Source organism: Gobius niger (genome assembly GCF_951799975.1).
Source record: "Gobius niger genome assembly, chromosome: 12".
NCBI classification, from domain to species: Eukaryota; Metazoa; Chordata; class Actinopteri; order Gobiiformes; family Gobiidae; genus Gobius; species Gobius niger.
This window is the reverse complement of record NC_136863.1, coordinates 21,731,005-21,747,125: the sequence shown is the minus strand read 5'-3', so window position 1 is coordinate 21,747,125 and position 16,121 is coordinate 21,731,005. Positions and strand designations below refer to the sequence as shown.

Below are 16,121 nucleotides of genomic sequence, written 5' to 3'. Positions count from 1 at the left end.
TTGGTAGACCCGATCATATTGGTGTATTTATGCTAAATGCTACTGACAGGACAATAAAAGATGCACTTTTTGATAATAAAGAAGATATTTATAACTGTGGACATTGTTTTAGTGTTTATTTATATATTTTGATGTTGCTGGATTTGTTCGCATGGAAAAAGAGTGAGTTCTATGAGTACCATGCATAAACAAAGAGAGAGGCTGGATCCAAGCTGCAGCCGTCCCGGGCTCGGAGGGGAACCCAGCGGTACCCTGCAGGGCCAGGACAAGGAGTCATGAGACATTACTGCGGCTCATACAGTATGTTCAATTTATACTGCTGACACGCCGCATCATGTAATACAATAATGCACACATAAAGTCACTTGATGTAACTGAGCCCCGCTTCAACCTTGGTTCTGCCCATAGGCTCACCTTTCTTCATGCTGAGGAGAGGCAGAGAGTACTGGCCCACAAACTCACTGCTGAACAGGCCGGTCCGGTCTCGCACACAGAAGCGGATCAGGCACAGCTCCGGGATGGCGATGTTGAAGCGCATATCTACACACCAGTATGGACTCAAGGCTGAAGGGTAAAGACACCTATTCAATCATGGAGTCAGTAGCATTATAGCTTGAATCGTGATAAGTTTTGTTGGTGTTTGATTATGGTTATAACACACTGGAGCTGTGTGCCATTTGCTTACAAATTGTTCATTTGTATTTTCTTGTAAATTGATCAAGTTGCAGAGGGATAACTTCTCATTCATTCTACACGCAACATACTCCAGCTACAATGTCTTTCTGCATTTTATCTTCTTTGTTAGTTACAAGTTACTTACAGTTGTTTTTGATCGTGTGTGTTTTCTCCTTGCGGGCGTCACTGGCCGCTCCGTGGATCTCCACTTGGACATAGGGGTCCAGAGTCTTCCCTCCAGTCACCGGTAAATGAGACCCGCTGATCACCTGTTGGATGTGCACAAATCATCAAAGAGAATGGGGCTTAACAGAGGAAGCAGAGAAGACATGAGTGGAGGTAGGCAAACAGCTACTGCCAGGACTGCAATTATTCAAGTCTGTGTGGGGAGACTGCTATGTGACCCTGGTAATAGTAGTCATTGAAGCATAGAAGCAGTAGCTACCTGAAATTGTATGGTATAAAATGACTAATATTACCTCAGCTTGGGCAGCATTTTTATCAATTTTACACAGCAGATTTGGAATACTTTTTATAGTTCTGTGTATCTGCTGTCCTCTCCCACTTCTCCACTTGAAAACTAATGCTTCTACTCCCAATATGCCAAGATGAAATAATGTTAGACCACTCACATTAACAACTTAACTACGTATGTTACATTGTGGTGGTGGAGGACAGGGTTTAAGTGCTCCATGATTATTGTTTGTCCAGACCTGATGTATAAAAACCTGCTGAAGGTCTTACACCAAACTCAAGCCCGGTCTCTGGATCTCAAGGCTGCACAGAATCCCCAAAAGAGTGATGATGCACATAAATTATGATTCTTTTTTATCATCACTGCGCAAAAAAAAAGAAAAACTCAGAACAAACCACATCTATATTTAATGCTCACCGCCTGGAGCTCAATACTTATGTATGCACCTCTCAAGTGCTTTTGTTTAATATTTGATGGCTCACATATTATCTCAACTAAAATGGTTTATTGCAGTTGTGGCAGAGGTTGTATCGATCAACATCTAATTGTAGCTGATAATTGTTTAGTGCTCCCTCTAGTGGTTAGTTTTAGATGATTGTTAAATATCTACAAGCCACTATTTCAAGGTGAATGTCACAGTACTTTTTAATTATTGTTCAGCGGATTCCGTCTTTCTAGCTGTTGGCTCAGTTCCAACACACTGTGTAGCAATCTGCCGCGACTGCACCCAGGCCGAGGCGGAATAGAGTGGAGGTAATTGATTAATTAGATCATGAGTATAATTGCATAAGCACAGCATCCTCTTTCGGGGGGAAGAGCTGCTCATTAGGTGGAGTCACTATTATGGAGTTTTACATCATTGTTAGTTCACGGGATCAGAGAGGAGCAGGAACCTGGAGGGACTCAAAGAAATCTGCCCCACTTTGAAGGGCAAAAACACACCATTAAGGAAAAACCTGTTCTTTGTAGTCTGCGTATGTTCCTCTGATACATACAGCTGGTTCAGGGATCAATGACTCCTCTCTATGAATCCTTACTTTATTATGCAGCATTCTCATACTGGCGAGTGAATATATTGTCTAATTCTCTAATATTCTACTCAAGCTGACAGAAAGACGTGATCCCTCCGGTGAAATTCACCAAAGGCGAACTTTAATAAAACACGACAACCATGATTGAAATTAAAACAGGTCTGCAGTAGCCGCAGGGTCTGAATACTTGTGTCGATGTGGCATTTTAGTTCTTGTCATTTTATATTTTCATTTAAAACAAGTATTTAATTTATAGGATAATCATTGTAGAAATATTATACATGAATTGAAACTATTTAAGTGCCAGTTTGCCACATATTATAGTAGAAATAATTAAAGGGGTCTGAACATTTTCTGAATCAATGACAGTAATTCAACTCTATACCCTCAGCAGCACATGGGTGGGCCCCACGTTGTGGTGGTGTCCTAAACCAGGATCAAAGGATTTTTTGGACAGAAGCACATCCGGTTTCAGGACATATCCGCAGCCTCCATTGTCCAGGAAACGACCGTCATTCAGGTCCATGGCCAAGTCCAACGACTGGAAATTAAGAGCCACTAGAGAAAAACAGAGCACATAGTTCTACACAGATGACATTTCTTACAATAATACATGGGGGGAAGTGTCATCGAATGGGGGGCGTAGACGCTGTAACATAAGCAGGGTAAGATATTTTAAAAGGTAGTAGCCAACACGTCGTGCCCAGTCTCACCCTGTGCTGGCTGTGATGTGGAGGCTGTGACTCAGAGCTCAGTGTGAAGAAGATGTGTAAAAACAGCAGCGTGCAACAGCCGAGTGTCAGACACTTTCGGGCTCCGAGATCAGGGCTTATTCACACAGTCACGATGTGTATTCATTTAGAGAGGAGTCTCGTCTCGTCTTCCTCTGATGCACAGGTTAATCTTGTGCACAAATTACACGGATGGTCAAAAGAGAGCTGAAATCTGCTGCCGTGTCCTTGGGCAAAGCACTTTACCCTCCATTTCTATGCAAATTGGCAAGAACTTAGTCTGATTGTGTGTTTTGTGGTGGACCGAGACAAACCTGTCGTGGGAATGGATTGGATTGGTTGGATTTGGTTTTGATTGTTTTCACTTTCAAATGTAAAACCTGCATTGGACTTTCCCACATACTCCCTTTCAACTACTGAAAAAGTCGAAAGGGTGCGTACCGAGCTGCGCGCCAACGTTCCAGAACTTCTGTGGGTTGAAGTTGGAGGAGGTGGTCCGGGAGCCTGCAGGGTATATCCTGCTGAGGAACCTCTGATTGTGTTGGACAAAGTCTCCACCTGAGAAGAAAGAGAGAGGGAGGGAGAGAGGAAGCGAGAGGTGGGAAGACAGAAAGAGGGACAGCAGCAACACCTAAAGGTCAGTGACACCCTTAACGCACATTGATTAATCTGCTTTTAACTAGCGGGATTCAGAAAGGCTGCCCTCCAGCTACACTTACAGTCTAAAGTCCCAAAGTTCATGAACCGACAGAAGAACTGGATCCTTAATAACTGTATTTCTTATATAATTTTGTAAACAACAACTATAGATTTAACTCTGTGTCACTGCGTTACCTGCGGTTTTCACGAGCTTGCTGGCTTTCTTCTCCGACATAGACGTGTTTTCGTAGCAGTTCTGGTTATCCCTGGAGTGACTGAAGCTGACGAACTTTACAGAGCATGTGTATATGACCAGGTCAGACAGAGCCTCCGCTACTACCTTCTTCTTCTGCTCACCCAAAAGAGCACAGACATGCAGCATAACACTCTCTAATTCTAGTACGAGAGGTTTCAGTTTCACTCAGTCTGCTCAGACAGTTACAACAAGGCAAATGACACAAAATCAAACACAACATCTTCCAAGCATAAAATATTTCCCTCTATCTGCTTTTAATCTAAATAAAACATCTATATCCCTCCATTCTTATTATATGCATGTTTTTTCCTGACTTACTTTCTTTTTGCGACCTCTCTGAGCCCGCCTCGGGGACCAGAACATGACTTTGTTCCTGACTTTTCTGTCCTCTGCCTCCTCATCTGTCTCTTGCTCCTCCTCTAGCTCATCCTCCTCCTCCTCCTCCTCCTCCTCCTCCTCCTCTGCACTGTCCTCTAAGTCTGCCTCTGTAGCCTCCTCGCTCCTGCTCTGCTTGAGCTTCTTGTTCTTGATTAGGATCTTGTACTTCAGGTCCTGGAATTACCATGTGTAAGTAGTGCATATCAAGGGACTGGAAATGTGTGGTGAGACGTTCAATTCGGTGCATAACTGTAGTTACCATGGGCACAATATAAACTATTTCAACAAGCATTTCTGAATATTCTGATGCTGTCATTTATGTAATATTGTAATTTTATGGAGATGGATCTTTTCAGATGAGAAAAATATGCACTCATTGATTGATTTGGTTGACCCAAGAAAAAAATTGCAGCTCTTGAAAATAGCTTCTTGAAAAAGGTGTTCCACAGCAGTCTATAGCCTATCCTAGTTCATTATAAACGCTTCAGAGATGCACCGATCCACCTTTTTTGCTTCAGATACTTACAGTATACTGGGGATTTGAGTATCTGCCGATATCCGATATATTATCGAACACTTTCTTAAAATTGTCTCTTTCTGAGTGAAAAAGTAAATGGTCTTCTTATTTATACTTATATACTCACATAAAATGGTCTGATCATTACAACTTGTGCATTACAAATATCTTATATCAGTTTTTCTAACAGCATTTCATAAACTACAATACAAACACTTGGCCGCTCCAGCAGTGGCCAATTTTATTTTATTAGGCCACTTTACGTATATCTTTTGGCATATCATATATCACAGTTTCTGACCCAGCCTTGATTAGTAAGCATTAGCATGCTCCTGCAAGCTTTAGCATGATGTTGCTAGCCACGGCATTTTGTGAAGCGATCCAAAATATGTTTGCGAAGGTTAAAACTAACTCAATGATGGAATTCTCCAAGTTCTTAGCTTCAGAATATGAATGATAAAAAAAAATGATATACATATATGCCCATATTCACTTAGATTTAGTTGGTGAAAGTTGTGTTTTTAAAGCAGCAAAACTGATATCTGTTCAGTATGGGATATTTGTACCCGATATTGTATTTTTTCCAGTATCGGCTCCGATATCCGATACCAGTATCAGATCGGTGCATCCCAAGACGTTTCCATGTTTTATGTAATTGATCAAATTAGAGTAACCTGATTTAGCACCTCTTTCTCTTATCTTATGCGCTTTTGGCAGTTGGAGGGCTCCAGTTGCTCATATACTACATCTATACAACACGTACTTGCTACCACAGCTCTGTACAAATATTTCAGCCTGGCGGTAGAAGGCGGCTCCTTGGGGAACCACAAGACAGGATGTTACCTCTAATGTCGCACTTGACTGTACACACGGGCCAAGTATGCGTAAAATAATTACAGCTCCGCCAACATTTACCGGCCTTTAGCAGCCTGTGCCTCATGTATATTACACATATTTGTGTCTCCAAAGGGGCACTTCGCTCTCCACAAAATGATACAGCCCAGCGAACCGCAGCGGAGTTTTCGCTCATGTTGATGTAATTTATGATATTATGAGATCTCTGGGTCGACTGTAAAAAAATATATATATATCGTCCCAAGTTATGTGTTGTTAATGAACTACAGCTTGAATCTAATCCCACAATAACTGTGAAAAATTAGCTTGTCATCCTCTCCGCGCTGGTGACGCATTAGTGAACCCCAGCCTATGGTGTAACGCAGTGAAATGTTTTTGGCATCTGATTTTGTTTCTGTTTATCCAATTAGGACATTGTTCAAGTGTGGAGCCGTAGCAAATGTGATGCATGTATTTATTAAAGATATAGGAAGTTTGGAGACGGGAGGAAAACACGGGGCAGTAGACCATCTGTGTCAGTATAACCTACTTTAAAGGGAAAAAGTGCACAAATGAAACCAAAACAACAGGCGCAACAACTTAAGCTGCACATTGAGGACATAAATACATGCCATAGCTCATTTGAACGCTCAGAACCTACAGAATTCACCCACTGAGCTTTGACTAAGTGAGGCCAGAACTAGCACTAATACATTTTATTTATTTATTTTAGGTCTGTTGCTTTTCCTTTATTTGGTATTAGTCAAGCTTTCTGATTGAATAACTGGAATAACTTCTGATTGAATAACATGATGTATCTGTAAATTGAGTAATTGTTCATAAATCAAAATTGTTATCAATGAAATCTATATTTGAAGGGTTCCTATTACTGTACTCTACAGTTGGCACTTGTGAAACTAAAGCTGTGGGGATTTGATTAAGAATGACTTACTTGATAATTTTATGGTTCTAAAATAGCTTTGGTTGTTTTTGTTTTTTTTGTCAATTAACTCTTCATATCAAGAGTTTTATTTCATATCTGCAGACATGAAGTTACTGTCAAATCAATGTCCAAAAAGAACACAGTCTAATGATTATGCACGACTCAGCTTAACTCTATTAGTTCCTCTCCCTCTGCCCATAGTACAACTAGTGATGCTGGTTCAACTGCTTCTTTACCATTACTTACATTACTGAGTCGCATTTGTCACTCCTAAAAATAAGCGTAGAAGTCCCCTGACAGACTTGGAAAAAACACTGCTTCACTTCATCTTCTTCGGGACTGTTATTCTGTCATGTTAGCGAAGTAATGAAACCACACGGAGCCTAATCGAAGCGAACAATTTGTCAAGTGCCCGCGGTTCTACAAAATGACAGGCTCTGCTCAGATCCAACCCCATCAATTAGATTTAGTGCATGCAGGAGAGATTAAAGGGGCTTGTGAATACTGATGTCCATCTACTGTGGTTCCTTCTGGGAAGGACTAATGAGGCCCACTGTGACATGCAAAGGGTCCAGTCCTCTCTATTGTATGATGCAGAGCCTATACCAGCACTCAGACCCAAGTATTTTCCAGAAATCCACCTTGGTCACTTACATTTGGACTGGGCAGCTCTCTGGTGGTGGGATGATCCAGGGGAGCTGTCAGCAGCTTGTCCCCCAGGATGGACACCAGGTACTGGGCCATGACCTCCTGCTGCTTCTTGGAGCAGTGGTTCTCGAGCGACAGGATGACGGGATAAGCAGACACCTAAGATAAAAGAAGTCAAAATCATGGTTCATATATTATTTCAAAATGCCAAGTAGTGACAACTCAAAAGAAATGTTACCTCTTTACTGTGTATGCAACTTAATTTACCAAAATACTCTCTTGCAATAAGCCATCCCTGATCCTTCTAAAATCAAAGATGGCGCATGAGCAAATTTGTGCTTGTGGAGATGATTTTTAATGAGACCAGATCATGTTCTATTGGGACTCTTGTGCCGACAGAGCCGATGTGAGAGCCTCGACTGAGTGGGCCCGGGGCGCTTCAGCAGGAACTACACGGCCCATACTGTTACCTCGAAGGCATGCTGCCCTATGGTGCTGATGACGTCCCTGAACAGGATCTTCGTGGTCAGGGTGTATCCGTGGTACACCATGGGCTCCTGCTGGGGCCCGTCCCAGCAGTCGATCTCCAGACAGCGGCAGCCTTTTCTCAGGGCACTGTGCAGACAAACATACTGTACCATTAAACGCCCTCAGTGAAGCAAAACCGCACAAAGGAATTCCAAATGCAAAAACTAGTAAGTAAGCAGTAATGCATGGTGCCACTTGCATTTGCGCTATTGTAAGTCAAAGCACAAACAGAAGAAAAAGCTTCTCACAACATGAATATTTCATTGCAAACATTGCAGTCACATGTACAATTAAGGCTTTATACTGTACTTACATAACCATAACACTGCATCTGTCATGTTCTATAATTAAATCATATTAATAATTAAAAGTTCCAAATGTATTACTCCTCAAGGATTACCCAACTGGAAATACACGGTATGTACTTACAACGGAATAAAAGTGAGCAATGGAAAATGATTGCAACTACCACCGTTTCTGGCACTTCTACCATGATCCAGTTTTGAAGTTGTATTTTGGTTTCTTACACCACATCTGTATCACTACTCCAACTTCTACCACTTATATTTTACTTGTTACTATTCAAGACAGAAGCCTAAATTGACAGATTCGCACACATTTTTTTGTTAAAACAGAGCTTTGCACTTGCTTCACTCGCTTTTCTTGATATTAAAGCAGCTTTGAAGTGCCCAGTTCCAAATAGATTTGAATGTCTCTTAAATTCTATGGCGAGTACATTAAGTAGACTTTGTTGGTTCAGAATGAGAGTTGCAACAGCTCCCTCATCCTAAGCACTTTACATACTTATTTATAGAATAGAAAAATGTACTCAATAATGTATTGTGCATTTATTTTCTCCTTTTCATAAGAGGGCCACTCCTCTCTCCTCTAGCCGGTCTTTCATCATTTCGCCACAGCTTCCAGACCAGTGGCTCTGAGGGCTGACCAGAAGGGCTCAGCACTTTTTACCATTCACGCCGTAAATACAGCTCTTCTGCCGTCATCAGCCCCTTTTTGTAATCGCTGCCATTGTCCCACAGAAGAGCCACAGTCATTTCCCCGTCTGCTCCAGCCACGAGCGAGTCACTGAGAGCGGGGCATTCAGATAAGAGGAGATGATGGACACTGGTGGAGGAGTGGCAATACAGGTGGTGTAGGTGAAGTGGCCGCTCAGCGTTAGAAGGGCTGAATCAAAAGTGTTACAATATGTGATAATAGAAGTGCCCCAGTTGGAGTAACCTTAATGCCCAATTTGCAAACGTTCTATAAAACAGAGGACACGGAACACTTTAAGCAAATATTGAGAGAACGTACATGACATAGGCGTCCAGGTGGCTCTGCCCCACGAGCTGGTCCCCGGTCAGGTAGGTGTTGTGGGAGGAGGAGATGAAGTAGCTGGTGAGCGGCTGGTCCATGTCCTGGTAGACGTCAAGGTGGGCCTGGTTAAAGACACTGCAGAGCTTGGACTCCATGTAGCGCAGGAACCCGGCAAACAACATCCTCCTGTTCTCTCGGGCTGAAGGAGCAACACCATTATTTACAACATGGTTCAAAAACCGTGTTTGGTCTAACAGTCTGCTTGTTGGCACCGGGAATATGCAAAGGCTTTAAACGGCACATATGAGTTGCTGTTTTTTCCTCTGCAATTATCAATTAGCCTTGGAGATTTTGTGTGTGTGTGTGTGTGTGATAGCTAAAGCAGGAGTTTCAGAGCGAAGAGGCGTTATGTGACATGGCAGAACTAGAATCAAATTTTGTAATCAACATCTCCTAATACAATCTGGTGATGTCCCGCTCCCAGCATTGCTACGAGTCAGGTCTGAGTCTGAGGTAAACCCAGACACTATTTTATTCTTTGTTTATTGGGTGAAATGTTATGCAAGTGTGGCTTCAATAAGTAACAGTTGAGTTATATTTGAAATGGCCCATGTATTTGACCTGCTTACTTCGCTGTGGAAGTTTCACGCAGCATCTGGTCCATTAGACCCACTGATGTGTCTGACTCCTCCATTCTCCCGCTGTCATATATTGTTCCTGCTGCCTTTGGGCTCACATCATTACACTGCTGAGCCCAGACACTTATGTAAGAACTCATTTAGCATCATTAAGTCTGGGCTAATAGAGTTTTTCCAGTTGTGGTTTTGGCACACTGGCGGAACTCTCTAGAAGTAGCTTCATATTTTGAATGTTGAATAAATGTGTGTTTTTTTTGTTTTTATTTATATGTCGTGTGTTTGTTTCTATCCCGACCTTGGATAAATGGAATGAGTTAAGTTGGGGCGAACATCTCTTCTAATTCTTCAGGAAGTAAAAGTTAAAAGTAAGCTAAAAGTTTAGGCTTGAGACAGTTCTGTTAAAAGGGAATAGTAGGGCGTATCCACAAAAATGAAGTGCAGTAAGTGTACTTCCTTCATACTGTATTTTCCAGACTATAAGTTGCACTTTTTTTCATAGTTTAGCCGGGGTGCGACTTGTACTCGGGGGCAAAATATGTAATTTCACATGTTTGTTATTTTCATACTGATAGGCGCTCTAGGCTTGTGTACCAGTATCTGCTACTCCTGCATCACTAAAAAGGCAAAAACCTTTAATTGAGCAGCAGAAAAAAGGTTTGGAGGGAGCGAGGAACTTGTGAGGGACTGGCGAAAAGCGGAGGTTACTCTTACTGCAATGAAGAAATCCAAAAAGCTATTCGTGGGCTAAAAGCTCGATGGCCACAGCTAGAGGAAAGAGTTTGCAAATGAGTGGTTGAACAACGTGATGCCGGGAGAGGCTTGTCAACAGAGCAGTTACGCCTCCAGGCCCAGGTAGTTGCCAAGACTGGGGCGACTTATATATGTTTTCTTCATTATGTATTTTTTGGCTGGTGCAACTTATACTCCGAAGCAACTTATAGCCTGGAAAATACGGTATTCTCTATCTAAGGGTTTTGTTTGCATTATAGTACATAGAGATCATTTTCTAAGATGTCTCTAAAGTACGTAGTTAACATTGTTCAATCTAACTGGATTAACCTTCTCTTACCAGTCTCCTCTATCTCATACAGGTCAATGAGGGTCTCGACCTGCTCCTCGGTGGCTGTGGACTCGTGTTGCTCCTCCTGGAGGAACCGGAGCAGGTTGGACACTGACAGAGATTCTGAGCCTGAGCTGTACACGTAAAAGAGGCCTTGGATATCGGCTCTTCTGGAGGATGCAGGCCTGCTTCTCCACATCCTGAACTGCACCAGATAAGACAATCTTATTACATACTGTTGATTCAGTAAACATTACTTTCATGGGTCTTGTGATGTTGACATTGAAACACTTTACGATTGGCCTTTCCTTGTAAATTTGAGCAGTATTTGGTTAAATATCAACACAATAGTCCACACCTTTCTAACACTACATGCATGCATTCTGTACATACACAGATGCAACTTTTTGCCTTGCAGTGATTTGGTTGAGTTGCATCTGATAATCCTCAGACACTCTCTTGCTGACAGTTTGTCGGTATCTCAAAGCACATCACTTTCTCAGCAACAGTGCACAGATATAAAGCTCGGAGGTGTAGCTCAGCTTTGACTGGTGCTGACTACCCCTTTACTCAGCATAAGGAGAAATAAGGCAGCCATCTTCTCGACTATCTATGACTTCCATCATGTACTGAGGAAAAAGTCTGTGGCGCATTCTATACTGTCATTTCTCCCTCCGCCGGTGACTCTAAAGTCTCTTCACACCTTTCATCTGGCTGTTGTGCAAGCCCCCTCACTGCACTCACACAAGCCCATAAGCCACTGGGTTCTGTGGGGGCGGGGTATCGCTGTATTATCTGAACTACTCAAAGTTACACTGACGGCATTCATTAACGTTTAATGCAGCTGAATAATGGCTAAAGCCACTGAAAACTTAAGCTGAAATAGATACATGAAGGTGTGGAAAGCATTTAAATGTCCTTTTAATAAATAGACTTCATTATCTGACGTGATTTTTAAACTTTCTAAATTTCAAGCTACCATCTTTGAATTATCTCCAAAGGTTTGTGAATGGCACACAACAATACATAAATGAATCTAATGTCGTCACACTTGTACAAACATTTTTCATGATAAAATGGTAGGCGCCACATTAGCATTAGCGTTATATCACAGGGACCATTGACTTTGATGTTCACGAGCAACATTTACAAACAGACATTCTCGCTCAACTTACCTGATTATGCAAAAAAAATGTCAGTAAATTGGATTTGTTTCCCAAAGAGGATAAAAAAAGTGAATCAGGTTACTGTAATGATTAACTGACTTTTAAATTTATATTTTTTACTGGTTTCTAAGGAAGTTGAGGGAGCTGCGTTGCCATGGAGACAAAAACATTCCAACCCTCTGGGCTGTTGTGAGGGGAGCACGAGGACCGTGATATCTGAATATGTTTTCTCTGTGGGCTGCTGTGAGAAGATTAAAAGTCGCCAATCGCTCTGCCATTTCACCGGGTCAAAGCTGGAAATGTTATCATTAATGCGGCATTGTTTTATGGTGGAAATTTTCAATTCATTCAGACAGATTGATATGGTACTGTAATTTGATCTATATTACATTTTTGTACTTCACTGATTACCCTTTTAAACTATTTAAATAGTTTTGAAATATGAAAAGCTAAAAACTGCAGACCCTTTCTCTTACTTCATTTGTGACTGTGTTTGAACATGTACAATTTAAAATGGGAAGCTAATATATGATATAGACTCATGACACGCAAAGTGACATGTATCAAGACTTTGTTTGTTATGATTTTGATCATTGTGGCTTACAGTTCATTTTCAAAATATAAAAAAATTCTGAGATGTTTTATTTGGGGTTTTTACAAGCTGTGAGCAATAATTATTAAAATTATAACAAATAAAGGCTTGATATATCTCATTTTGCGTGATGATTTTGGCTCACAGCTTGTGAAAACCCCAAATTCAAAATCTCAGAAGATTAGAATATTGTGAAAAGGGACTATATAGTTGGCTCACAATGTCACCCTTTCATCAGCTAATTCATCCCTAATTCACCAACACTCTTGCAAAGGGTCCCTGACGCTTTAAAGTCTTTAAAGTTCTCAGTCTGGTACAGCAAAATTCACCATCATGAGGAAGACCGCTGACCTGACACTTGTGAGGAAACATCATTGACGAAAGCCTCAAAAGGTAATGGCAAAAGAAGCTGGATGTTCTCAAAGTGCTGTATAAAGGCACATTAAAATAAAGTTAAGTGGAAGGAAAAGTGTGGAAGAAAAAGGTGCACAAGCCGCAGGGATGAGCGCAGTCTGGAGAGGATCGTCAGGAAAAGGCCATTCAAAAGTGTGAGGGACAGATCCTGGACATGGGCTTCAAATATCATATTCCTCTTGTTGAAGCATCCTGGTGTTCATAACACCTCAGCAGTGCCACAGGCTGATGTGCCAGGCCGCATTAAGGCAGTGATTCAAGTAAAAGTGGCCCAAACCAAGTACTAAGTATATGCATGATTATAGTTTTCAGAGGATTGACATTTCTCTGTTTAAAATATTTCTTTTAATTGATTTCATGTAAAATTGTAATATTTTGATATTTTGAATTTGGGTTTTTTACAAGTCATCAAATTCAAAACAAACAATGGCTTGACATATGTCACTTTGCATGTAATGAGTCTATATCATGTATTAGTTTCACATTTTAAGGTGAACTACAGAAAAAATTAAGTTTTTCACGATTTTCCGAGTTTCTCTTGAAAGATTCAAATTCCCATCCGGAACCCACTTTATTATAGCCCTATCATCTACTTACCACACAACTGAAAGCGCCATTTTGTCCTTGTGCATGACATGTCACCAATATTGCTTTGATATGTGTGATTATCTGTTTGGTGGTGGTGCAAAAGACCGGTGGCACAAAAACAATTTGTAGACTCGTATTAAGTGTTTTGGGAAGCTTGCAAAAAAAAATCAAATCCATTACTCACCTTCTCTTGGAGATGACACGGCTTGACCTCCCGCTGTGCATGCAAATTTGAGGAGAACTGTTACATCTGCCTGCCTGTAAGAGCGAGATTTTGCAAACAGTGATGTTGAAGTTACACCTCAAACTAAGACAGTTTGACAAATGTTTGACAACTAACAGTTGCTACAATGTGCACAACATAAAGCAGGCTCGAAGCGCATTTAAGGTTTGCCAAGGTGGACCTTTTAAGCAAACAAAATAAAACCCAATGATCAGTGAAGCACAGGCCTAAAATCTATTTGATTTGAGCCATTTTAACTTCAGCACAAACATCCTCCGTGGCCCTCTGTGAGGATCTGAATGCTATTGGTTTAAGGTGAACCAGTGGTGCACAACAGTAGTTATTGCCAAGTCACAGAGGAGCAGAGTGTTCCAGTCTGCAGTGGTCTGTGATGGCCGGGCCCTGAGCCTGTCAGAAGCATTGGCAGGGCAGGTTTGATGTGATAATTCCCAGGCACTGAACAAGGAGCCCCCGTCTCTGCATCAGTGCACGCCTCTGCATGGGCCGCTCTGCTGGACACGAATCCAAACAGCCTGTGTCTCCTCTGTAACTGTGTTTCAGAGCAGACACACACAGGATGTTGAATATAGCATTTGGCTATTGAGAAAAAGTGAATTTACATTATTAGTCTCTTGACCTATTAACCATATCCCATTACAATGGAAATGGAAAAGACTTGTACAGAGAAGCTTTTTGAGTTGTAACAAGCCTTTTGATTAACCGGAGACAAACAGGGCCAACGATACATGAACATGCAGCAGTGTTTGGACGAAAATGTCAATGATTATGCTACAAAGTCCAGCCATCTCCAGTTTTGGAAATTCTTTGACCCAGTCAATCATGCATCAGGTTGGTCCATGCATTATGTTAAGAAATGGCTGCAGTGGGCCCAGAAATACTTACAGCATGACATGGTGACATACATGGTCATGCATGAAGAAAGATTTTTTTAGGGAAAGCACGGCTCTTCTTTTGTACCAAGGAAGAAAGTGGTCAGTCAAAAACTCCACATATTTTTCAGAGGTCATTTTCACACCTTCAGGGAGCCTAAAGGGGCCGACCACCTTTCTCCCCATGACTCCGCCCCCTCCATGTTGACGTTACCTTGTTGGTACATTGTGGCCATTCACCAACCATCCCCTACTCCATCCATCTGACCATCCATCTGACCCTCATCAGTGAACAAAACTGTTTGAAAATGTGTCCTCACTGCAGCCGTTTCTGCTCATGAGCTTCAATGAACAGTTTAGGGGAGGCCGGATAGAAGGTTAATGCACAACTGCAGCCTCTGGAGGGTCCTACACCTTGATGTTCAGGAGACTCTAGAGGCACCAGCAGCTTAAAAGATATGTTTGCTGCTTTGTAGCAGCTGTTCTATTCATCTGATGTATTTGTCTGGCATAAAGCATCCTCATTGTACCTTTATCTGCACAAACCCATGTGTGCTCTGAATCAGCCACAAATCTCTAAATAGTACGATGCTTATGCTTCATCTTACAAGAAATTATCGAAGGTTTTCATACCTAGTCCAAGGCATTCAACTATTTTAGTATTTATTTACTAAACAAGCAAACTTCTTATAATACAGTATGTCACTCACACACTGCCCGGCGCTAACATCATGAAGCGATAATCACTTCCTCCATATCCTTTTTCTGTAAAATATGTTGCAAGATGTTTTGGGCAAACTCTCCTAACACATTGTTCACTCTCTCTTTGTGCTTACAGTGCATCACAACAACACTCGCCACTTTCAGCAGCAGAGACGCTTATGTGAAGACTCATTTAGCATCATCTTTGACAGATTTCATGCTAATGGACACCACCTGTCTCTTCAAACTCACGATCGTAGGCTTTTACGGCATCTTCATCTTGTTCTGCAGTGGATGTTGAACAGAGTGTATTGAGACCAAGACTGAAATAAGTGAGGGAACATGTCAATATCAAGTAGACAATAAAACTCTGAGAGATCTGACCTTTTCAACTTGCAAAAATACAGTAGCCTACTTTGTTTCTTTCATCAAATTGGCTAAAAGATGACACTTTTTTTTAAAGCCACCCTTGTTCCCGTACAGAGGATAAAAAGAGACAGACTCATAGTCCGCACCCTTTTGAACCAGGACTCTGGGCCTAAGAAAGGTGCCCCGTGTGCACACAGAGACCATTTCTTTGTCACAATGATATTCCCGGCTGGTTTCCTCTTTTCATTCCGCGTTCAGGTCTGAAGAGACTTTTTTTGAATGCTGGTGGTGATTCCTGATGTCGGGCATAACTACAGAGGTGTGGGAACTAAAGCTACACCGTGCTGCAGCCAAATGATCTGATGAAATGTGATGAGAAAGAAAATAGAAAAGTTTAACTTCCGAGGGGGCAGGAAAAGGTCAACATGTGGAGTGTGGCCATTTAAACACAGGCTTTGACTGGAATATGACATCTGTATTGAGGAGCCCATTTGCATACATCATCTC

General features: G+C 41.6%; 1 protein-coding gene across 1 annotated transcript in view; it reads right to left on the bottom strand.

Annotated features, from left to right (window-relative positions):
• Positions 1-169: 169 nt before the first annotated feature.
• The window catches only part of LOC306971938 (1-phosphatidylinositol 4,5-bisphosphate phosphodiesterase zeta-1-like), a gene marked incomplete at both ends in the record, with an annotated part of 35,161 nt that continues 19,209 nt past the window's right edge, over positions 170-16,121 (bottom strand). Inside the window, 11 exons of the mRNA XM_079568377.1 lie at positions 170-252; positions 415-564; positions 821-944; positions 2,567-2,739; positions 3,354-3,470; positions 3,747-3,900; positions 4,126-4,359; positions 7,134-7,286; positions 7,598-7,742; positions 8,970-9,171; positions 10,680-10,875. Coding sequence (XP_079424503.1) covers positions 170-252; positions 415-564; positions 821-944; positions 2,567-2,739; positions 3,354-3,470; positions 3,747-3,900; positions 4,126-4,359; positions 7,134-7,286; positions 7,598-7,742; positions 8,970-9,171; positions 10,680-10,875 — 1,731 coding nt within the window. The remainder of the gene's footprint in view (positions 253-414; positions 565-820; positions 945-2,566; positions 2,740-3,353; positions 3,471-3,746; positions 3,901-4,125; positions 4,360-7,133; positions 7,287-7,597; positions 7,743-8,969; positions 9,172-10,679; positions 10,876-16,121) is intronic.